Source organism: Strix aluco, chromosome 1 (assembly GCF_031877795.1).
Source record: "Strix aluco isolate bStrAlu1 chromosome 1, bStrAlu1.hap1, whole genome shotgun sequence".
Classification (NCBI taxonomy): Eukaryota; Metazoa; Chordata; class Aves; order Strigiformes; family Strigidae; genus Strix; species Strix aluco.
The window spans coordinates 105,001,659-105,026,784 of record NC_133931.1 but is presented as its reverse complement, the minus strand read 5'-3'; the positions used below and the strand labels follow the sequence as shown (position 1 = coordinate 105,026,784).

General features: G+C 39.6%; 1 protein-coding gene across 2 annotated transcripts in view; it reads left to right on the top strand.

Annotated features, from left to right (window-relative positions):
- The window catches only part of COL15A1 (collagen type XV alpha 1 chain), a 157,524-nt gene that overhangs the window by 30,086 nt on the left and 102,312 nt on the right, over positions 1–25,126 (top strand). For both annotated transcript variants that reach the window (XM_074830061.1, XM_074830054.1), the window contains exon 3: positions 21,580–22,127. In XM_074830061.1, coding sequence (XP_074686162.1) covers positions 21,580–22,127 — 548 coding nt within the window. The remainder of the gene's footprint in view (positions 1–21,579; positions 22,128–25,126) is intronic.

Here is a 25,126-nt window from a genome sequence, read left to right as displayed (position 1 = left end):
TCTTGTTAATCACATTTTCTGGTCTTTTCTCAAGATATATTTTTTCAAGCAGTGAGTTGTGATTTGACAGTGGAGTTTCCAACAAATGGATTTATCAAGATAAACTGCTTCAGCAAAACTATATCCAGCTGCATCAGCTTCTAGGTTTCTCACACAGAAGTCAAGCTGGGATCTTAATTGAAGCTGTATCCTCCCTTCACAAACACATGTTGTATGTATGTATGTATACATACACATGTGCAAGGAGGGTAATCTACTCAGTTAATGAATATGTTTATTTCTCAGATACTTTGGCCAGAGCAATCATGCTAATTGGTGCACTCTCAGAAAAGTCTACATGGATATTATTATTAAATACTAGAACAGTTTGGAAAAAAAAAAGGTATAAGCTTAATATTCTTTTCAAAGACTGATACGAGAGAGGAAATATCTACATCCCATTCACTTTAAATTTTGCTGATAACTGTGCAAATTCAAGTAGGGAACAGGAGAGAGAGAGAGGTAGAGTTTGGGGATATTACTGTGACGTTTTTGTTGACAAGAATAACACATTCAGAAGAGACTGAAGACTTTGATGCCTGTTGGTCTTATACAAGCTCATTACTGTTCACAGATCTGGCACCCGTTTGCACAGTATATGCCACAGAACAAGACTAAGCTGTGGTATGTTCTCAGGGAATAGGGCTGCAGCACCAACTATAATAGTTTTCAAAAAGCCTAAGGTTTAAAAAATGCCTCTTGAAGCTGGAGCTCTGTGCATTGGATGGCACATCTTTGTCCAGTGTTTTTGACAAGAAGCTGCTATAGAAAGTCAGAACAAAGATGAAGTCATGTTCAACTATATAAGGCATGGTGGAGGAGTAAAGTGATTCCAGGTGGTGGTGGAAGAAAAAGGAGGCGAGAGCAGACAACTGAAAGGATCTGGAGAACTCACTGCTCAGAACTTGGAAAATTTAGCCTTTAGCCTGAATGATGCTATAATTTCCACTACCTGAAGACTTCTGTTGAAGTCCTGACACATCAAAGTGTACGCTTTAGTTCAGACATAATTAAAACTTTATGCAACATAGTTGTGTTATTATTAACACTCATCTTTCCTTATCACCAGTGAACTTGGTGAAACCAGTGTCTTACAATACAAATTAGAGTTTAGACAGTGAAAATAAAGAGCAAAGTCTATAATCAAAGCCAAAAATGCCAACAACCTTGTGGTTTGTTGTTTTTATTATTATGTGGGTTTCTTTTTTTGACTTTCTGAATATTCAGTTCAAATAAGCATTAACAAAAACCCAACAAATTCTAAGGACATTAATTTTCTTCTTCTCATCACAACAATAATAGCCTTGAGAAAGTAACGTTTGAAATTTAAGCCAAAAGTACAACATTTTTTGTCAACTAACTTTTTTAAAAGCAGAAAGCCAACATGTCAACAGACTTTAAATGGATTTATAAATATTGGATACAGATGCAAATCAAGTATATTCTCCTAGACTGGGACAGCATGCAGTTGAGACTTTATCTGGAAAAACTTTCAACTCTATGTCAAGCGTTAAGACTTCAGGATAACTGCTGCATGCTACTTTTATCTTTGTCTTTTTTTCAGCCTTTGGATCAAATAACATTTGAGGGAACTAAAAATGTAATATTGACCAAAAATAAGACTGCTTCTATTCTCTACATACTCTGGAGGAAATTTATTTTTGGCTATGCACATCTAAAACGTAATATATTCTTTGTGTGGAAAAAAAAAAAAAGAAAAATTTCTTTTTTTCCCCTTTGGTTACGCAACTTTAAATTCTGAATAAAATCTAACAGACAATTCAGTTATTCTAGACATAATCTATTGATTAATCCATGTTGTATACAGGCTGTGGAGATCTGCTCTTGAGGGCAATCAGTTGCAGAGGCAAAAGAATTAGTTCAATAATTAAACATGACAGTAGAGCTGTTAAAATGAACATTAGCAAGTTGTAAAATGTATTATCTACTATTTCACTTTGAGTCAGTGATCTTACTGTTAATTATGATCTACCTGACAATCTAGTCTGTCCGATTTAGTTGCCAGGCAGTGATCAATGTTGTCATAGCTAGATAACTCCAGATATACATATCTTATTTACTTGCTACAGTCTGATTAAAATAGTGAACTGCATTAATGAAATACCTGATCCATTCAGCTGTTCTAATGTTGTCATACTGCTCCTGTCATATTTCCTTGGAAACAGCACAAGGGAAATAAAAAAAAAAGTTTGTCTTAGCTCTCTCAAGTTTGTCAAGCCACTGCATGAGACTGCATTTTGGGTCATGTGGTGGGGGCAGGTAAGGATGGAGTGGGAGGGGGCATGCGTGCCTGCAAATGTGGCTACACTATGAGGAAAGACTTCCAGTCTTCAGCTAAATGGAATAATACATTTCATAGCATGGTCACTTTCTGCATGGAGTCTTTTTGGAAAAACTCATCAGCTTATTAGTGTTCCATGGTATTATTTCAGCTAAAAGTGTGAGGTTAAAATTGAAAACTTATGATAAATCTTGTTTGTAAAACTTGTCATGTGTATATTGGCCTTTTAGGAGCTATCTGAGAGAGCTAGCAGTGAGGCCAGTATAGGTCTATACCTATATTCTGAACTTATAATATTTCTGGTTGTGAATAAAGTCCTCAAAACACAGATAATGTCTGAGGCCATGTGCATCTGAAGCCAGATGGAAGTAAAGGCACTACACTGATGTAAATCTGTCTGTATAAATGGGGTTCAAAGTCTGAAATAACTATATCCACCATCCCATTAATTATGCTAAGTTCAAGTAGACTTCATTTTATTTCATTTTTCTTCTAAAGAATACTTTTATGTCCTACTTAAGATAACAATTCCTCTAATAGGTGCTTTGCAAAATATTTGTTTAAGAAGTCATGTAGCTAAAATCAGATTTGCTTAGTTTACTGTTGCATAGGATCATGTGTGAGGTCCACAGTGGCAAATCTGTGGTTTGTAAGTTACTCCACTTAGCTGAAGAAAGAGCCTGCTGTATTTGCGTTCAAGAGAAGAGCTGTAGGCATGTATCACAGTGATGCATTGACTTTAACTTGGTTTCACAAGGAAACGAGGCATATATAATTGCAGTATGCGTCTGTGCAACCATTTCTGAGTCTGCTTTGAGTCTGAGCTTGTACGCACCAAATCTGACAAAGACACAGAGGCCTGACAGCCATTAAGTTCTTACAAGTCTCATGGAACAGGGACAGAGTGAGAGTGGGAAACACTATGCGTGTCTCCACTGAGAGGGACTGTTGGGAGAAGCAGCAAATTTGCATAAAATGCTTTAAATGCTGGAAAAGCTTTTAGCGAGTGCTTAACCTTTCCCGACAACAGAATCCAATCACAAGACAAAATTCTAGTCAAAATTAAGCTTCAGCAGTTCTGCTGCTCAACAGTTTCTTATTCAGATGGCCAGTTGACTTTTCCTTCCACTGGACAGAAGTGGCCAGCCAGCTCCTTCTCCACACACAACAGGTTATAGTGGATGGTTCCCTTCCTACAGAGCTGAGAGACTCCTCTACAGAGTTTTTATCCAAGTTTAGTCTAAAGCATCCAGAGAACATTAAACTAAGCTGACGAAACTCCAACTGACTCTGTAAGCAAGATGAAAGTCCTTTTGCTTCTGTGACTGTGACCTTTTGTTAGGGGACAATTACTCAAAGAAATCTGTCCTGAGGTGAAAAGTAGCCCTTGAACACCACATTTATTTCTGTCTCGGCTTTCTTAGCCTTTTAAGTTTCAGTGTGAAATCTATGGCAGGTGAAGTTGGTCAGCATTTAGAAAACTAATGTTGTCACAAATAGAGAAAAAAATATGACTTAACAAGGTGGTTTGAACTATTTGACAGAAGTGTATCTAAAAAAACTTTCAGCAGATCTGGTCCTACTGGTCCCCGGCTGAATTTGCCACAGCAGCAGAGTATGCTTTTGCAAATTACACTCGCCTATACTGTTTCTTACTGTGAAAGCTTTGTCTGGCCCTAGGCTGCCATTAACAGTGTGCTGTGGGACGTGATCATTTATACTAATGAGTCAGTTTAAAACAAGAAGGTCTTTCACTTAGAACTTTAGCCAGGATTTTAACTTAGAACTTTTTGTACCAGAAATGACATTTTTAAGATATTTTGTTTAATCCATTCAGTGCATTCACTGGGGAGATGAAAAAACATGAGCATAATAAAAGCATATGTGATTTACACTAAGATATAAAAGTAGTGTAATACAGCTCTTGGGAAATTAAATTCTTGGGAAAAGGAAGATGGAAGAAGTAGGATTAAGTTGGCTGGATTTTTTTTTCCTACATTTTTACTGGTGCATTCATGCTATAAAAGCATTTAGCTGTAAGAAATATTAATGTCCAACACAAGACATATTTTTAGATTTTACTGTTCCCATATTATCTACCTCACAATAATTTTTGAATTCCCCTTATAATGTCAAATCTGTTAGCTACTGAATTCAATCGTGTAAAGAATATATGAGAATATACTTATAAGTATAAAAAGCAATAATAAATATCAGGTACATAAACTGAAGAACATTTATGAAAGGGATGCTCCTGGAAGAAAAAAAAATGTCCTCCTAAGGACTTGAAAGTAAAACTTTAGCAACAGAGTATCAATTTCTGTTGCTTTACATAAAAGAAAGGATAGTTTAGTCATCTGAGAGCAGAATACAGTCCACCGAGTCTTAAAGGGCTGTGTAAGAGTCAAGAATGGATAAAAAAAATCCTTTAATTTTCATTATCTTAATAGGTCCATAGTCCTTAATTTCAACAACAACAACAAAACCCCCCAAAACCCAGACCTCAGTTATTACAATACTTTTATTTTTCTGTTCTGATCTAACCTGACCTGGAATTAAGTGATTTTCCACTCTCAGATTAGTGGAAGGTCTCATAAAGCTTTGCCTAAAGCTCTGATGATGTGCTATAGAAGTATCAGCCTCCATCACACAGAGACCATGCTGAACTGTAGAAGCTACACAAATATATCATCTATTTGTTTCTCTTATGTCCCACTCAAAGACTCCCTGCAGGCAGCTTTTCCAGCTATATTTGGGATAACACTTGCCCTTGGGTGTTCTTAAGGCTCTGCTTGCGAGATCAAACTGCACACAGCATACAAATCTGGCCTGAAAGCAAGCCTCATTGGATGTACAGGCTCTGGCTCTTAATGCTGGGATGGAACAGATGTCAGGAAAGTGGTGTGAGCAGGGACCGTGACATCTGTCTTCTTACAGCAGCACTGACTATACAAGTGATGGTCCAGAGCAGGATTTTCTGACAGGAGAGAGAATCTGGGGTCATTCACAGTGTCAGAGAAAAAGTGGAAAAGTGTGTTAAATTAGTCATGGGAAATACAGGGAGATGGTGGTGTTTCAGATCATTTGATTGAGCTAAGAGATATGGGGTGTTAGGTGTGAGGAGGGAAGGATAATTTCTGGGTGAAGGTTTCTAATTTTCATAGAACAAATTGTAACCCACAATTCTCATCTGCTCATATCCTTCTTACACCCCTGGTCCAAGGACAGAACCTTGTAGTGGTGATGGGGGCTAGCAAAGACAGCAGGAGCAACTGCAGGAGCTGCTGATTAAGTGTTCTCTATTCTGGTTTCCCATTAAAACTCTTTATATGGGATGAGAATTTATATCCAGGTCAGTGTGCCAAACTATGTCAGTGTCTTTAAATAGGTGTCCTTTTTTCCACATTTGGGCAGAGACTCTCTGCTGGCATCTACAACTGTTAAATCTAGGAACGTGTCAGACATCTCTCCCAGTACTTTAAAAAAGAACTGTCTACATCATCTTAGAAATACATATTTTGGCAGTGAGGGTGGTGGTCATGGCCTTGCAAGAATTTTCTCCCTTAAAATTCAAGATAAAAAAGAGAGAGGGAAAGAGAAACCAAGAACAGCAATGTAATTTTTTTTTCCCCATGAAAACACACAACAGATTTGGTTTAATGTATTTTGTCTGTTTTCCAAGGTCATTGTGAAAGAAAAAGGGCAGGGTGATAATTCACTTCTGTTTTGTTATGAGCGTAATGGAAATTAAAACATATGCTAGCTTAGATGCTGTAAAAGAGCGCACACAGCAGACATTGACTTTGGTGATTCATAAGCAATGTTCTCCTTTCCTAAACCAAAGCTCCGATCTGATTTATGAGGAGCTGTGTTGCTGCCTAGTGGTCAAATGCAAAAGCTCCTGCTCTCCTGCAGTCATTAAAGGCTGCTTATCCTTCTAGCTGGCAATGATATCGCCCATATCATAGCTTACCTATTTACACCACACACAAATTTCATTCCATAAAGCCAGTGTCCAACCTTGCCACAGGTGCATACTATTGGACAGCTGCCATATTCAATGCAGGCTCTGTAATTCTTACACAGGTTAACTTTGTACAGTCTTTAGGAGGGTGGATGTCCTAGAAGCCTGCTCTTTCCCTCTCATACACACACCTGCCCTACCTGAGCAAGGCTTTGCATCATTCTGAGTGCAAGAACTGCACAAAACCCATTTAAGTGCTGACTTTGTCACAGAAGAGTAGTTGAGAGTAGTTCTGTATTTCTAAAGAAAAAGTTGCTCAAACTTACACTTTTGTACAAGGTTTTATTCTACAACCTTGTACCGACTCCCTTTTCAGATGAGTACTTCAGATGAGCTCCTGCTTATCCCAAGCCCCATCCCTTCTGAGCCTCCAACCACCCTTCAGCAGTTCAAATTCTGCTGCATTGGTCTCTCTAACTAACCCCAGGACTCTGTTCCCTTCCATCCAGCCTATTTCCATATTCTTCCTGACACACATACCAGCATAGGACCCCACACCTTTGCACCTGTTTTCCAGCTAATCCTTCTCTCCTTCCCTCCTGCTGTTGTTGCTGTTTGTCCAAGAACCTTAGCCAGGATTACAGTCCTGAGAATGTCCTTTAACTCAGTGAAGCCCAGTCATTCTGCCATTATCTTGAAAATATACCTGTCACCTTCCAGAGCTGAACCATTCCTCCCACAACCAGGTGTTTTGGTCATGGACAGGTTGGTAGAATTTTCTACAAATAACCCAGTTGGGTCAGATCTAGTAATTTGATTCAACATCCAGCAAAGAAGGCTCTTTATTGAGATCTGTTGGGTGTCAGCACTGGACACAAAGAAACGTGAATTGTATTACATTGCCATGAGAGAGGTTAATTTTACATTATGCTGCTGTGATTGTAAATGCTGCTTAGTACCAGAAGAACCACAGGTCAGACATTTGGAGTTTTTTAACAAGTTTACTTTCAGAAGATCTGGGTAGCCCTTTCATAAAGCTGTGCCCCACTTTAGGGTTCTGTTTCAATATTCTGCTAGCTCCTGATCCACACATTTTTAAAGAGAATAAATATGACTAAAATAATGCAGGATCAAAGCTCGCATCCATTGAAATTGATGAGGACATTCCTACTGACTTCAGAATCAGTAACAGGTCTCTGAGGAACATCTGACTTTTTTAAAAGGGCAGTGTTTAAAGAAAGCCCTGTAAATTTAAGGTTGAAGGCAAACTGATTCATCGGTTCTGATTCCTTCTTGATCTTAAAGATCAACAAGATGTTTTGCTGTGCTGCAAGCACACATTTGAGGTAGTACTAGGAAGATGGATGCAGCAAAAACATTTACCCATGTAAAACATGGTAGCATGGTAGCATATAAAACATGGTAAACATGTAAGCATATTTTACCAATGTAAAACAGGGTTAAAAAAAAGTAACTTCCACTGAGAAATATTTCTTTCCCTGTGATAAATTATATATCATAGCAGAACAGGATTAAATGTACTTTTTGAAATTTTAATGTAAAATATTATTTAGCAAATATATTAATAATTAATAACTGTGAGAAAATACACAAAAACTTACCCTGGAAATATATTTTTCCCACTTACATCTTAATAAATATAAATAACAGCCTGATACTGTGCCTATATTGTATATCAGCTGGTGAAAATATTTAAGTCTCAGTATTAAACTGAGTTGTGGAACAAGATAAAGAAGTTTGTGGAGTAGCCTTCTGCATATTCCTGTGCCTTCATTTGTCATGTAAGGACAGTTGTTTTCATGAATGTAAACAATTTCCTAACAGAAAAATTCTCAGCAAATGGCACACAGGAATGCTCATGGTTTCTGTTTTGTGAAGGCCTGAGCTTGCTCACTGTGCACTGCAGCTGACATCTCATGTGCTGCTGTTTGCTGAGATCAGACCTGTGCATGCACAAAGGAATCAAGTGATCTTGCTGCATAGTATCTCCCTCAACCATGCATAGGAATGGAAAAGTAGTAGGTGATTTTGTCATAAACAAGTAGATTATTAAATCTCTCTGCACAGAGCTCAATTATTATGCAGGGCACAGGCTGTTGACAACAGACTGTGCTTCACAGCAATTCTTTAGATATCAAAGGAAGAAAATGAGTACTTGCTAATTCAAAGTGAGATTGATCTAAGTAGTAAGCGCCTGCATCTCTAGCCATACCTTGATGCTATAGTGCAACAAGCATTCTTGTGTGCTGACAAGCAGTTTTACTTTGTCTGGGATAAAGTTCCATACTACATCTACTCTCTGATCTGGCTATTTGGCTGAGTAGTAAATGAGTACTACTCCTGTTGCAAGTAACTACTACTAGTTACACACAGAGACGACACATGATGCACGGCTGCCAACTGTCTAGCAGCAAATTTCACCTAAATGCAGTCAGGCAATGGAGAAAATGAAGTTTCTTGTCCAATCTATCCTTCAAGGGTTAGAGAAAGGCAGATTGATTCAGCCAGAGAATTCATGCACTCCACCAGCTCAAAGCATGAGGTCAATTAAGAAGGTAAAAATTAGAGAGGAAGTAATTAAGATGGTAACTCCTGATGTAACAGCTAAACTGAAAATGTTTGTGGATGCCTGTTGCTAAAGCCACTGATTAACCTTCCTAAAGTATTGAGAGTGGGTAAAAACTCAGTAGTCTCAAATACTGGAAGTTGGCACAAATTTAAAAAAATCAATCAGATTTCTGAAAGACTCGGTTTTTAGACTTCCACTGTTATTGATGTTCCAAAATAGAACAGAGAATCACAGAATCACAGAATCATCTAGGTTGGAAAAGACCTTGAAGATCATCTAGTCCAACCATTAAATTACTGAAATTACTGTATTCTTCATCAGTGTAATCTGACATGGTACAGAGAAGTAATCAACCATTTATCCTAAGTATTTATACTACTACACCATAATGATAGCCAAGAAGTCTATTTTTCATCAAAGAAATGTCATTTAGAGGGAACTTCTGGAGGTCATTTCATCCAGCCCTGTCTTCAAAGCAGGAGTATCACCATCACTAAGACTATGGATTTGCCTGGAAACCTCCAGGGAAAAGATTCCACAACCTCTTTGATCAAGCTGTGCCAGCACTGCTCCACCCTCTAACAAACAAGCTCATCCTGAAGTCCAAACTGAACTTGCCACACCACAGCATATGGCTCTTGATCCTCACTATGACATCTGGCACTACTGGGAAGACTTTGGTTCATCAGCTTTGTAATAGGCTTCAGGCAGTTAAAGGCAGCTATCTGATCAGTTGAAGCATGTGTTCAAGGTAGAATTGGCCAACTAAATATATTTTACGTTAACCAGAAATGAAAATGCGTGGAAGAAGTTTTAGGCATGGTAGTTTGCATCTGTCTGAGGAACTTGTTAAGAGAATATAGGTGTTATATGACTACTACTGAAAGGAAGCACGGAGGACTCCTGTCCCTCCACTTTCAGAAATACATCTGTATCTATCTCTGTTAAAGCAGATGCTGAAAAATAGCAATTCTGGTGCATATAAATGGAAAAAAAAAAACCTACTTTTTGTTTAGAGAAGCTGTTTGTGCAGTCAGATATAGATCTACTACATGCTTGTGACAATGCCAAAGAACTGTTACTCTTTGGTTGCTTGAATACTGGTGTGAGTACTATAAAAGCGGGTTGCTTCAAAATTCTCCTTTCAGAAGACAGTGAGACTATTACTATGGCATTATAAATATGCTTAGACTCATAAAATGAAAGAACCACTGAGGTTGAAAGTGACATCTGGTGATCATCTAATCAAACCCTCCTGCTCAAAGCAGGGTCAACCGGAGCCAGCTAATCAGGGGTCCAGGGCTGTAATGCTACTGCTTGCCCTGTTCCATCTTCTCAGGATCCTGAGAAGATCATATTATGAACATCATCTTATGATCACTACAGCAAAGGCTGAACCCAACTTTCACATCCCCTACTTCTTCCTTGATCGTAAGTTTGTGGCCAGAATCCCCTCATTGGCTCCATGATCACCTCTATTGGGAGGCTACCATTCATGCATTCCAGAAGTCTCATGGACTGCTTGTGCCCTGCTGTGTTCCCCTTGCAGGCTTCTAAATTCATGGTAAACATTTTGCAATATTTAGAGGCCAAGTTGTTGTTGGGGCAGGGGGGTGTATATTTTTTTGAAAGTCTTTTTACAGAGAAGTATTCCTGCAAGTCTGGAAATCTTCCTTTTCCATGAAGGGCATCTCTACTAAATTGCCTTTTCTTTTTGCACTAGTGCACGTGGAAATCAGAGTCCTGTTTATCTTTCTGACCTTGAAACCCGCTGGCACTTTTCTCTGTACTTGCCATACTCCTTCCAGGCCTGGTTCACACTCTGCTTATGAGGCCTTTTGAGTCATTTAGTTACCTGTGAAAGGTATCCCTTCAAAGATGGTTCCCTTTTCTTGTGCTAATCCTTTGGAGATATACCAGGTCCATAAGTTCTTCCTTTTTCTTTACAATCACATATATTCCTACACATGTGTGCATACAGTTGTTCATGATCATAAAATTAGGTGGGTCACTGTGATTGTTTCACCTTAAATATAACCTGGACCATAAGACTGCCCTAGAACAAGCAGCAGACAATGGATGGTTTTCAGTTTATTGGTCTTCTAGCTAACAGCTCAGTTAGCTTTGCCACACCACCATAATTGAATTGCTAAATATTTTGTACTTTTGCCTCTCATCTGCTTCTGAGGAAAGAAGGACAATAGCTATTTAATATCCGTGTTATATTTGATATTCTATACTGCTGTGACTCAAAGAAAAAGATGTGTTTTAAACACAGATTTTTGTCATTAAAGGAGGACAGTTCACTGAGGAAAGATACCCATTAAAAGGCCTTGGGTTTGTACACAAAAAGCAATGTGCAGAAAAATATATATGGAAGATCTTCTAGATGAGCAGCTAACAAAACAATAAGAACATAGGCCAGTATTAGATGAGAAAAACTGAAAAAATGGCTTGCACAGAAGACAAAATATTTTTCTTGGTTATCTTGAAAGTCATGTAAAGAAATAAAGTTTCTCAAACTAGATAAGATGGAAAAAGGAAGGTTATTTTGTGCAGTGTAGATGTGTATTTAATTAACTGTATTTAGGTACGGGAACTACATACATTTTTGTCCGGTAGATGGCAGAATGGTGATGATGTAAAAGCGGGAGCTTGGCAGAAAGTGTTGGAAAAATGGTTTACACAAAAGAATGTCAGGCCTGATTTTGCGTGTCAGTAAGTACCACAGCTCCTACTGACTGCAGCCTTACTTTTGGGTGTGCAACACCACTAAAAAGAGCTTCTGAGGTTTCCGTAAACATCTGAAAGAAAATGCTCCAGGATTTAATACCAGTATATTCGATCCATGTTTTCCAACAACCTATCAGTAGCAGCTAGAAATGTGTTCGAGCTGGGTAAGCAGAGCAAATGCTGTTTTTCCTGAAAGCAGCAACGATGCTAGCCTTTTCTATTTCATGTAGCACATCTGGGACTGTATTAAAATATTTCCTTTATTTTTCCCTCTTCAGTACTTAATTAACTTTTATTTTGTAGATGTGGAAATCCTCCTCTGCTTTATGTTATTGCTATAAATATTTTTTGTTAACTGCAAAATAAATATACTTTGTCAGCAGGGAAAAAGAAATCTTCCTGCACCTCACAACTCTATCCAGTATAAAATAATGTTCTCTTACAGTTACAGCATTTCTTTGAATGCAGAGTAGAGAAAACATAGGCTGTGCACTGAGCCACTAAGACAGAGATGGTTTATTTACACCACTGGAAAGGACGCTTAAAACCTAAGTTGATGATTATTTGCACTGAAAGAGGACAGAGAAACAAGGTCAGCTTGGCTCAAGTTTATAGACACAGAAGTGCCTGACATTAGGTGCTCTGAGCCTCATCTGGTTTGAAAGCCTTCACAGAATATTGCTTTTATCCCATTGCCTTAAAAGAACATGAAAAGGAGCTGCCAGCAAGGTTTGTGTAGCAGTGAACAGCAGTGACATGAGGGGTTCTTTCACAGGATGCAAAGCCAACCACTATGGAGCGAATGGGCTTTTACAAGCATGGGACAGGATTATGGACAGCAGCTCTGATAAAGAGAGTCTGAAGAGAAATTCTAGGTGAACTTAAGTTATAAATTAAAAGGAAAGGGAAAGCAATAATTTCATTCAAAAGCCAGTATTCACCCCATCCCATCCCCCAACCACTGGAGCCATCCAAGCCTTCCCTTGACTGAGTTAAAAACAGCTGCCATGATTTTAGCTGGTTTTAGGGTGGTTGGCTTCTTACATTTAGCAAATAGCATCTGCTTAAACATGTTATTCTGACTCTTTTATGTACCTGTTAAGGTTCATTAACCTGGAGCAGAATTTGGCTAAATGTGGCAGCTGATGTACCTGAATAATTGTGTTAAAAGGCATTTCTACCTAAAAACATGATGGATGAAATAAATGTGACAATCCTTAAAATATCAGCTGAACAAATATTACTGCTAAAATTTAAGTGGTTGGGTCCAAATATGACAGTCCTTTATGTGCAACTTCAGTCTTTGTAGTAGAGTAGTTATAGATGTAACTGAGATAGTCTAGCTCAAGCGTCTTCTTATAGCATGAAAGAGAACAGAAGTGTGTTTATTTTGCTATAGTGCAAGATGGGTTGGTCTCACCATACAATGCTATTCATTTTCTTTTGCTCAAAGGACTTGACATCAATATTTCTTTCTTTTTTTCAGACTTGGGCCTTGGAAATTGTAGGTCTAAAATGAGAATAAGATGGGTAATTCTGTCTTTGTCAGGGATGACGGCTTTGCCTTTGAACTCTGCTTCTGGTATATTTTCTAGTGGTGAAACCAAGGATAAAAGCACACTGAGAAACAGTGTCCTTACTGGCAACCCTGGAGTCTTTGTCTCTGTCATAGTAGGTTTCCTAAAGCCTATATGCTAGTATACTTTATACCACCTTAGAAGTTAGGTTGTGTGGAAGTGCAGTGTATTAGCTAGAAACAGCGGCTGTGGGTACTCCATGTTTTATATGAGCTCTGTTAGACAACAGGAAATACAAATATTCTACTCCAGGTGTCAGAAGATCTCAGGTTTATAATCACTATTTGTAAGAAAAGTTGAGATTCTAATCATATTTCTAAAATAGCTTTTAATATAAACCTCAGTTCCTGATAGCATTTGAAAAAAAAGGCAGGCAAATTCAGTCTTGGTAATGGAGTTACATACACTTATATCAAGGCATACGTCACTTCACCTGCACTCATTAAAAATGGGTAAACAAGTGAAAAAGACATTGTTAGTGTGATGCAAAGCCTGCTAGGTTCACAAGGAGTCTTTTCACTAATTTCAGTGGACTGACATTGGTCTGATGAGGCCTGATCAACCAATGGTTTGGGATCAGGCCCAGCATTCGGAAAACCCCACTCCACATGGGAAAGCATGAGGAGGTGTTGTGGTTTAAGCCCAAAGTGAAACTGAGCACCACGCAGCCACTCGCCCACTCCTTCCCCCTCAGGGATGGGGAGAAGAAAATAAAATAAAAAGCTCAGGGATTGAGACAAGGACAGAGAGGGATGATCCACCCATTATTGTCACAGGCAAAAGACGGACTCAATTGGGGAAGAAAAAGAACATCAATTTAATGTGAACATCACCACCACCACCACTTAATTTACCAGTCAGAGCAGGACAATGAGAAATACAACCACATACTGAAAACACCTTCCACCCCAACCCTCGCTTCTTCTCAGGCTCAGCTTTGCTCCCAATTTCTCTACCTCCTTTTCCCCAGCAGCACAGGGGGGCAGGTGACAGGGGTTGCGGTCTGTTCATCACCCTTTGTTTCTGCTGCTGCTTCCTCCTCAGGGGGAGGACTCCTCACACTCTTCCCCTGCTCCATCATGGGGTCCCTCTCATGGGAGACAGTCTTCTTTGACATGCACTCTTCGTGAACTGCTCCAGCATGAGTCCTTCCCACTGGCTGCAGCTCTTCACAAACTGCTCCAGAGTGTGTCCCTCCTATGGGTCACAGTCCTCCCAGCAACAGACTGCTCCAGTGCAGCCTTCCCGCCTTCTCCTCCTCCTCCTCCTCCTCCTCCTCCTCCTTCTCACCACTGTAGCCCCCTCCCCCGCTAGCAAAAACCCCACCACACAAACCCAGCACAGGAGGAAGCAGCTGGTATGAGGTAACGCCTGTGTGCAGTCCAGACAGCAGTCCTCTGGGTTCCAGAAACTGTAGATCCAACCAGGCTCTGTGCCCCACCTAAACTGACCAGGCATTTTTTCTGCATTTGTGTTCTTTCAATGATCTAGGGGTCTTTGCTACTGCTCTCAACTATGTAGTACAGATACAGCCTGACCTTTGGATATGTCCTTCATCTTCATCCATGTACGTGAACTCGGGTCCATTTCTTTTCAGGGTATGCATGTGTGTCTAGATTATGAGAGAGTGACATGCCTCCAGAAGCTGTTAGGTTGGAACAAACTGCCTTTTGGTGTCACTGGTTACTCTCGGCACTCTTTCTGTGAAGACAAATAGTGCATCTGAAAGAAGATTCCTAACCTAAAAGTTACAGATGAGTATAATAAGCTAATTATATGAATCTGGGCCTTTCTCTGCTTCTGCCTCCACTCCCATTTATAAGATATAAATACTGGTTTTGTATTTTAACAATTAAAGCAAATGTAATAGGCCTCCAAGCAGGTAGGTTTTTTTCTTTCGTCTGTACTTCACCCCTTGTGAGCAGTGGAAAAGTATTTTGGATCCCACAGGTTTGCCGTTCCATCCTGCTTAGTTCGTGTGGAGTGAAGTAAGGCATGTTGCTCCTGCACTACACATATCTGACAGTGATCTGGAGAAAAGTAGTGCCATTTGGGGTCAGATGAGCACTAAGGCTTAAGACACAGTATCTGTCTCTTCACAACTGCAGTTTTGAAATGGCTCCCAGAAATACCAGTAACTCTGTTTTTGGGAACTTCTTCAACTGTTGCCCTTCTACTGTCAACATTATGTTTCTCTCTGGTCTCCTTTTCTGCCTAATCAGTAAACCCTTCTCCTCCTACCTGTTTCTAAAGAACTTTGCCTTTTTTTCCAGCCCATTTTGAGCTTCATGATCTTCCACTGTTATTGATTGTTATGCTAAAGACACTATAGGGAAACCAGGTATCTTCCAAAGCCAAAATGGTGGTTTGCTGTTTTTACGGTTACACTATTTCAAGTAGTGAAGCAGTGAGGTAATTACATGCAAAAAATACAATTAAAATAAGAAGAAAACTCTACTATTGACATCTGCAGTCTTGAAACAATCCATATATCAATTTACAGGATGAATTTTACAACACACTGCTAATTCTCAACTGGTCCCTGAAGCTACTCAATAGGAATCTCCAGCTATCTGCAAAATCTATAACAATTCCAACTATAATATATAGTCACAAATGGTAACAAATGCAAAGAATAGCACAGCTCATAACTCTAGAATTATAAAAGTAGCATCCCAATTTATGGTATTCTACTACTTTCTTTTCTGAGACAAAATACAGCTAATATTAAAGCTGTTTCTGTACCACACCTTCAAGTGCCCCAGTTCTAGGAAACATGGACATAAACAGGATGAATTCTGGATGCTCCCCAATATTCAGTGGCTTAGTAACAATACACGTTTGAAACAAAATTATACTGGTGAAACATAATGCTCTGCTGGCTTAAAGGTACTTAAAATAGCATAGCGTTTACCTATTGATTTAAGGGAATAAGAGGGCATTTTTATTCTAACATAACTGCAGCAGGGGGACATGAATTTATCAGAGATAATTGAATGGGAACAAAACCTGTGGCTATGAGTCTGTATTCTGCTCTTAAGAGTAACTGTAGGTCCTGATAAATCCACTAAGGGTTGGGGATGAGCTGTAAGTACAGAATTTGGCTAGAAGCTTCTTGTTTTGCTTTTCTGTAGTGGATAGGTGCAAGCTTCTACCCCAGTCTCACTGAAGTTCAGATAATTGCTGAGCCTTCTGACTTGTTTTACACAAAAGAATATCCTGATTCTTCTTTACTGTCTTTTGCTGCCACCTTTTGCAAATATGTTTCATTTGTCTCAGAGCCTATGCTAAAAGAGCAAATGTTTTGTGCTCTGTATGTTACTGTTTGATATGTGACTAGGAAACTGCAGCTAGACTGCAGCTCCACATGCTGTATGGGGAGAATTAACAGGCTTTTTTGCAGTTGCCAAATCTTCCTTTGAGAATGGAAGTGGAAAACTACAGTTCTATTCATTAGATTTGCTTCTGGGATGCATCCAAGTCTGATAAGCTGATTGCTGGCCACCTTAGATATTCTCCATCCACTTTCTAGGTCACTTTTCTCATGGCTCTTTGGAAGCAGGCTTGGTATCTGTGTACAGATCCTATATTCTTCTTCAAGCTTACTATTTTACTTACCTTTTTACTCTTGAGTAATGGCTTATGCATTTTATTTGTAGCTGAGGTTCCTTTATGGGTATGTAAGTGTGAATACAACTCATGACTCAATATTAGATTCACAATCAAAAAATCATTAGCTTTGTTTGACCGGAAGAAAAAGTTCACTTTTCAAACTATTAGGAAGGGGCAAAATCTATCAGGCAAAGCATTTAAAAGTGCCTAAGGGAAATAGTTTCTGGATAAGGAGTTAGTTTTTGTGTTTCTAAACATAGCTTCTGTACTTCCTAAAAATATGTAAGGGAAATTGTCTCTATATGGAGCACATCAGACTTTTTCCTGTTAATCAGTTCCCTTAGCAAGTAAATGCCAAAACTAAAGTACAGAGAATATGATAGATTATAATTTATTTCAACTGGGCTATAACATCTTGGCACAGGAAGAACATTTTACAGAATCACAGAATGACAGAATCGACTAGGTTGGAAAAGACCTTGAAGATCACCTAGTCCAACCATTAACCCAACATTAACAATTCCCAACTACACCATATCCCTCAGTGCTATGTCAACCCGACTCTTAAACACCTCCAGGGATGGGGACTCCACCACCTCCCTGGGCAGCCCATTCCAACGCCTAACAACCCGTTCTGTAAAGAAATACTTCCTAATATCTAGTCTAAACCTTCCCTGGTGCAACTTGAGTCCATTACCTCTTGTCCTATCGCTTGTTACTTGGTTCAAGAGACTCATCCCCAGCTCTCTGCAACCTCCTTTCAGGTAGTTGTAGAGGGCGATGAGGTCTCCCCTCAGCCTCCTCTTCTCCAGACTAAACAACCCCAGTTCCCTCAGCCGCTCCTCGTACGACATGTGCTCCAGACCCTTCACCAGCTTTGTTGCCCTTCTCTGGACACGCTCGAGTAATTCAATGTCCTTTTTGTAGTGAGGGGCCCAAAACTGAACACAGGAATCGAGGTGCGGCCTCACCAGTGCCGAGTACAGGGGTAAGATCCCTTCCCTGTCCCTGCTGGCCACACTATTTCTGATACAGGCCAGGATGCCATTGGCCTTCTTGGCCACCTGGGCACACTGCTGGCTCATGCTCAGCCGGCTGTCAATCAACACCCCCAGGTCCCTCTCTGACTGGCAGCTCTCCAGCCACTCCTCCCCAAGCCTGTAGCGCTGCTGGGGGTTGTTGTGGCCCAAGTGCAGCACCCGGCATTTGGCCTTATTGAAACTCACACAGTTGGCCTTAGCCCATCGCTCCAGCCTGTCCAGGTCTCTCTGCAGAGCCTCCCTACCCTCGAGCAGATCAACACTCCCACCCAACTTGGTGTCATCTGCAAACTTACTGAGGGTGCACTCGATCCCCTCGTCTAGATCATCAATAAAGATGTTAAACAGGAGTGGCCCCAAAGCCGAGCCCTGGGGGACACCACTCGTGACCGGCCGCCAACTGGATTTAACTCCATTCACCACCACTCTTTGGGCCCGGCCATCCAGCCAGTTTTTTACCCAGCAAAGCATGTGCCCATCCAAGCCTCGAGCAGCCAGTTTTGCCAGCAGAATGCTGTGGGAAACGGTGTCAAAGGCCTTACTGAAGTCAAGGTAAACTACATCCACAGCCTTTCCCTCATCCAATAAGCAGGTCACCCTGTCGTAGAAGGAGATCAGGTTTGTCAAGCAGGACCTGCCTTTCATAAACCCATGCTGACTGGGCCTGATCATCCGGTTGTCCTGTATGTTTACCATTTGTTTGCAAAGCTACCAGGACAATGGAAACACGTGGGGACACACAGCCCAGGATGGTACTGCATATGAATAACAGAAGTGTATTTCAACTGAAGAACCTCTCTCTAGCTCTTCATCAAAACCAGCTTGCCAGGTTTCAGAGTGATGCAAGATTTGTTTATTTAGCCTGATTTTAATCAGGTATTTTAATCGAAGTTTTTCAGTTACTTTGTTTGCAGTATTCAGATGGACTGTCATTTCTATTCCATCTGGATTTATTCAGCCTCTATAGCTATTACAGTTAAGGTAACTGAGTACATTTGAAAATTGAAAGATACTTCATCATTCCATACTGCACAAATATATATATTATGAAGGACTTGGGAATGCTTGCAAAACATGGAACAAAGATTTAAAGTCATGTTATAACTAATAACTTTGAAATTATTCCCTACAGTCATTTTTAATTGTTTTGTACACTTTTGTTTCAAATCACCAGCATGGGGGAAGGTCACTGTCTCCCTTGAAGGATTAGACTGTAGGCAAAGAGGTGGCATTGTTAGCACAATTTTTCTCATATTAAGATCATTTTCTCCTTTTCTCAGTTTAATTTCATCCTATTATCTTCCCTGTAACAGAGAACTCTCCTAATGGGCACCCAGCCTGTTATATTCTTGAAACCCTCAACCTCATGATGTGGGAGTGGCACATTAGTATCTTAATGAGAAAAGGCTATGGTGAGAGCTGTGAGGTTAATTATTCAATTTCTCCTTCTAGATGGCTAATTATCATGCCTGAACTGGCCAGCTAATAAAAACATATGCAGCTTGAAACCATCCTTTAGCACATACTGGGGTAGGGGAGGGATGTAGGAGTAGAAAGCAGATATAGGCCCTATACACATGAGGAAGAAGTTGAGATATTCTAGGTTGGCAGGATGTACTGACCTGAAATGAAAATGATGATGCAGGGAACAGATCCTAGGAAACCAGGTGTTACAAGTTCTGAAGCAAAAGTTGTCTGTAATTACATGTGTACATCACATGGTTTTATATGCAACCAGGAAACTTCACCTCATCCATGACCAGAGTGTATGGGCTGCTGGTAAAATACAGGTCATCTCAGGGTGAAATGCATCAGAATCTGGTGATGACTTGGTCCTTTACAAGTAGGCTGAGGTAGGAGCCAGCTCCATTTGTCTCATCACTGCTTACCTTCTGGCAGACTGGGAGCTTGTTCTCAGCTTCTGTAAGTACTTTTTCAAAAAACAGATCTGGGGACTGACTCGTATCTGTTGTTCCTAATGTATTTATAAGAAGGACTGGTTTTAGTTCCTGTCCCCTGTAAATGTCTGTAGTGTTAGACTACCATAGATGGTATCAGTTCTCCCCATGCTGTGTTGAAAATTAAGTGACCATTGAGCAAGTTACTTTGCATAATGCTATCTGGGAACATCATCTTAAGGAACTTTCCTGATGCAGAGATGTCATCACAAGGAAAAGCCTTGGGAATACTAGCAGTGGCAGCCCAGTTGAATGCCAGGCTGTGTAGGTACAAAGTAGCTCACCACCACAGATATTCTTCTAGACATGTTATTTACACCTGTGGTAGAAGGGCAAAAAGTGAAGTATGAGATACAAATTCAATCTGTTCTTCGTGAGGTTTCAAGATTGTTTGCCTCATCTGTAATGTTTTACTACAAGTCCTCTGTTTTCCACGCTACTTTTTTATCTGATGGAATTAATCTGAGAACCACGATGTGCTGGTGCATGAGGTAGATAAAGGAAGGAACTGCAAAACAGTGGTTCCAAATACATCCTCTCTTTTACCCAGGATCTGAAGATTTTCAGCAAAGAAGAAGAGAGCGACTACGATGCATTTGATCAAGAAAGTGATTTAAAAATCTGACTTTCTTGGATCATGGAGATCTTTTTTCATGTCTGCTGAGAAAGCCAGCAATTACTTAGTCATGAACTGGAGTTTACTGAGTGATTATAGTTTTACATGATGTAGCTACATTACGATATACCCTAGCACTTTGTTTGCTTCTGTATAACATAAATATTCTCAAAGGGGTGAAAATGTACACCAGTAAGAAGAATTGAGACTTTCAGATAAAATTTAAAACTTTAAAAGGTACATTTAGAGGAGATTGCAAAGGGAAGAAATGCTTTAGATCTGAGTAGAGCTCTGTATAGATTCAGACCTGAATTGCTTGTTATGATTCAAAATGGTATCTTTTTTTGCTTGTTTTTACTTCTTAGAATGAGAAAAATGGTAGAAGTTCAGTTTCTGATATGCTGCTAGAGTATGCCTTCCCAAGGCTCTAGTTAAAATTGGGTGTAGATACTTAGCTGCTGTCATTGCTTCTTCATTGCCAGGAAGGAGTTGTCTCTCTGGGCATGTTTGGCAGATACTTAATTCTGTGTGTTTGCCAAAGCAAAAATACTCTCATTTCAAAACTAAATTTTGATTGCTGAATAGTATTTATTACATAAAAAGTGCAACTAAGGAGATAAATCTGAGAATAGGGGCATAAATAAAATCTAACATCTGTTGTAGAAGCAGGTAACTGTAAGAGATAAAGCAAGTCCACTGTAATTTTTATCCTGTATTTGTGAAACTGTGTCATAATATTTCTACAGAGCTCTTGTCATCTTCTTGTTTGTGAGGATAAAGGATCTTAGTTTATTTGAGGAAACAAAAGGTTGTTCAGTCTTCACTGAATCCACTCTGCAAGCACATTCAGCACTTTTCTTTGTACTTTATGGACAGCTGAAGTAAAATGTATGTTGCAGGAACTACTTGTTACCACTCAATTTCACCAAATGTTTAAATGTGCTTTTCTTTAGTATATGAGTAACCTCAGTTAGTCAAAGGAGAAAGAATGGCACATGTACTAGATGTGTTTAAGCACTAGCTGAACTGAGGCCTAAAGTATTAGAAGTATCTTACTGGTATTATAACACTACATTACCATTTTTAAGGGCTTGCTTGGCTGTGCACCTCAATAATAAATAACATGTTTTTTCTCACACACTTTACAGAACGGGGCTCAAAAGGACATCTTGACCTCACGGAGTTAATAGGAGTTCCTCTTCCTCCTTCTGTCTACTTTGTCACCGGCTATGGAGGGTTTCCAGCTTACAGCTTTGGTCCAGATGCTAACATCGGTCGATTGACAAGTGCTATAATACCATTGCCTTTCTACAGAGATTTTGCTATCGTAGTTACAGTGAAACCCAACAGTGATCGTGGAGGAGTGCTATTTGCTATAACAGATGCCTTCCAGAAAACTATTTACCTGGGAATGAGACTGTCACCAGTTGATGACAGCACCCAGAGAATAATTATGTACTACACAGAGCCTGGTTCCCATATCTCCCGAGAGGCTGCTTCATTCAAAGTGCCAGTGATGACTAACAGGTGGAATAGGTTTACAGTGACTGTTCAGGGAAATGATGTTGCTTTGTTCATGGACTGTGAAGAATATCAGAGAATTCAGTTTCAGAGGTCAGATCAAGCCTTGGTATTTGAATCTGGCTCTGGGATATTTGTTGGTAATGCAGGAGCCACAGGATTGGAAAAGTTCACAGTAAGTACTGTCTGATAAATTCACATGCCTCAGTGTTTTATGCAAGTACTCTCCATCCAAGAAAGTGTGCTTACATGGTTATATCCCAAATGAGGTTACAAATTATATAGCTTGTGTTTTCCATACTTGGCTAGGGTCCAGGCAGTGCAGATATATAAATTATGGCTTAAAATGCAGATGTTCCTGGAACCTCAGAGGTTTATTAATGGTCCAGATATTAAGCTCAATGATCAGTTTGAATACTAGGAATTTCAGAGTAAATATATCACATAACTTTATATGGCCTTTTTATGCAGGGCAAATTTCAGACTATCCATTTGTTTAACTTCTGAAAATACCTTAATAGAAAGTCAATATTTTAAACTCTTATTAATTAGGTATGTTTACTTCAGAATCAACATAGGGAAGAGAATGATCACATCAAAGATAAAGATAGTTGGAAGATAAAGCAGTATTTCTACAGTTTATATATTACTTGAAGCTTATCAGGTGCTTTAGAAAAATAGAATGAACCGAAATCACTACTACAAGGTTCCCAAGCCTTCTTAGGTTGAGTGCAAACACCCTTCCTGCTGCATCCCTACTGGAATTCTCAGCCACTGAGCTTCCAAATGGAAATGTGAAAGCTGTCAATACGCGTGAGATTGACTCATTGTCAAACTGAAAGGGAAATGTCACCCTTTTTCTTTTGTCACCCTTTTGTACTTCCCTTGTACTTCAAAACTTGTGAGATTAATATCTCTTCCCCTAAACTAGTAAAGCAGCAGCACAAAACTGAGTGGATCCTTTGCTTTAGAGAAAAGAGATGTTCTTTCCAAAGTTCAAGTGTACTGGCAGGTTGTGAGCTCCATCTGGTAAGCAACAAGGATAGTGTACTTTTATCATTTATCTGACTAGTTTAAGCACCTAGGATTACAGGAATATATTGATTAACAACAAATAAGTGATGGAAAGGGATATATAGGAAAGCTGCCTGCTGGCACTACCTTTCTTAGACAGATGGGATGACTGGAGTATTGTGGATGCCTGATTAGTAAGTAAGAATTAGAAGCATTCAAGAAAATGAGACCACTTTTGTACCCCACTTGGAAAACATGTATGTGATGATCAGTTACCGAGATTATCCCCAACAAATCTGTAAATATGGTGACAGGAATGCATGGTGGATTACACTCTAAGGCATTTCCCCTGAAACAGGCTGTTCTGTATGTTATATCGAGTACATACACTGCACCCGATATTGTGATTGCTTCAGTACTATTAATTGTGATGTGTACTCTAGGTCTTGTGCTTTTATTTCTTCATGAATCATATGTCACAACTGCTTTTGGATAGAAAAACTAAATGGTAGATTCCTCCTCAAGATCTCTTTGTATGACAAGAACTGTTTACATCGTTTGCCCAAAATAGAAACAATTCACAGCAGATTGTGCAAATGACTCTGAATGGATGTCAGTTGCTGGTTTGCTCTGGCTAATGGGAGTTTGTGTGCCTAAGGCTCTGGTTGCCAGACACAAAAGGGCATAACTATATTCAGATATTATGGAAACAAAAGGAAATTCTAGCCTTGGTGCTTGTAAAGAAAAGTAGAAACCAGACAACAACCAAATATAGCTGAATCAGTGATGATGCCAGATTCTGCAAACCAGCTTTAACAGGGAAGGCAGCAGCAGGCACAAGACCCAGAGGGGGATTATAATACCTCATACCTACTGTCCCTACTGTAGCAGACTTGGCCATGACTTTTCTGGTTGGAGTAACTGGGTAGCAGCTGCACTTGGAAAACATTAGGGCTCTCCATTTTGCTTCCCTCACCATCTAAGGCCACAAATTAGAGCAAGAGGAGAAAAATGTGTTCTCCAAATGGGATTCACTCCTACTATGAAAACAAAGCATCACTTCCAAGAGAGTGCATAAGTGTCTGATTGTGTCTCCTTTCATGTATAATTTTTCAGTGAACTGTTCAGTTAGTCTGACACTGTTCAATATCTGAGTTGCCCATTATTAAGTTTTGAGGGAAATAGGATGGTTCTGTTCACTGAGCTCTTACCTCAGATTGCCTGCAAACTCAGGAGACACCAACTGCATGAGTTTCATCATCTCTGAAGGTACAGAAATTAGAGGATCATTAAAGATAGAATCTCAGATTTTGTTCCTTTCTGAAATATTCTAGAAGCCACCAGAAATATTGCTTCAAAAGTACCTCCTTGCTTATAATTCCCTAGTTCTTCTAGGACAGGGAGGTAAGACTGCTGCAGAAAGGAAAGAATGAGCAGAAAACCAGATATAGCAGTGTGTATAAATGGTAGCTATTCCTCCTGTGGAGTTTGCATTTTTTGGTGGCATTAAGTAACAAAAAAGCATACTACTTTTCTCATCTCAACAGTTGTTGCAGTTTTCCTTACCAAGACCCAGGCTTTCTATACCCCTGAGTGAGCAGATCTGCTGTGTGTCTGTGGTAGTACTCAGCAGACAGAGCACAACTAAGAACTTTTCGTGGTATAAACATTCTAACTCCTTGAAAAGTCATAGGACTGAAAAGTATTCTGTGTCTGTCTAGAGATAAAGACTAAATCTGTCAGCTTCTTCAGGCTTTTGTCTACATAAAATCCAAAAACAAAGCAAAATATACAGTCAGCAAACCAGGAAGAGGCAGGTGGTGTGTGTTAGGTAAGATGGTTCTTGATTTGAATAACCATCTTTTTGTACTACATGTGCATCATGCCTAACTCTGTGAGACCTCGTAACAAGGAAACATCCCTAAAGTGTTTCTTAAAACACTTTGAGTCTTTGTAATCTAAGAAAGAAGACTTAATTGTTTAAAATGAAATTTCTGCGTGTCAGACTGAGAAATAAAATTTGTAACTTTGAAAATAAGAAACATTTGTTATCAGAAAGTCCATCTCCTTTCTTTCTGCTTTGAAAAGTTTTAAGGTAGTTTCTCCCTGACCCACTTCATCACTTACTGGTATCTCCTTCCCATCCTTTGTCTCCATTTT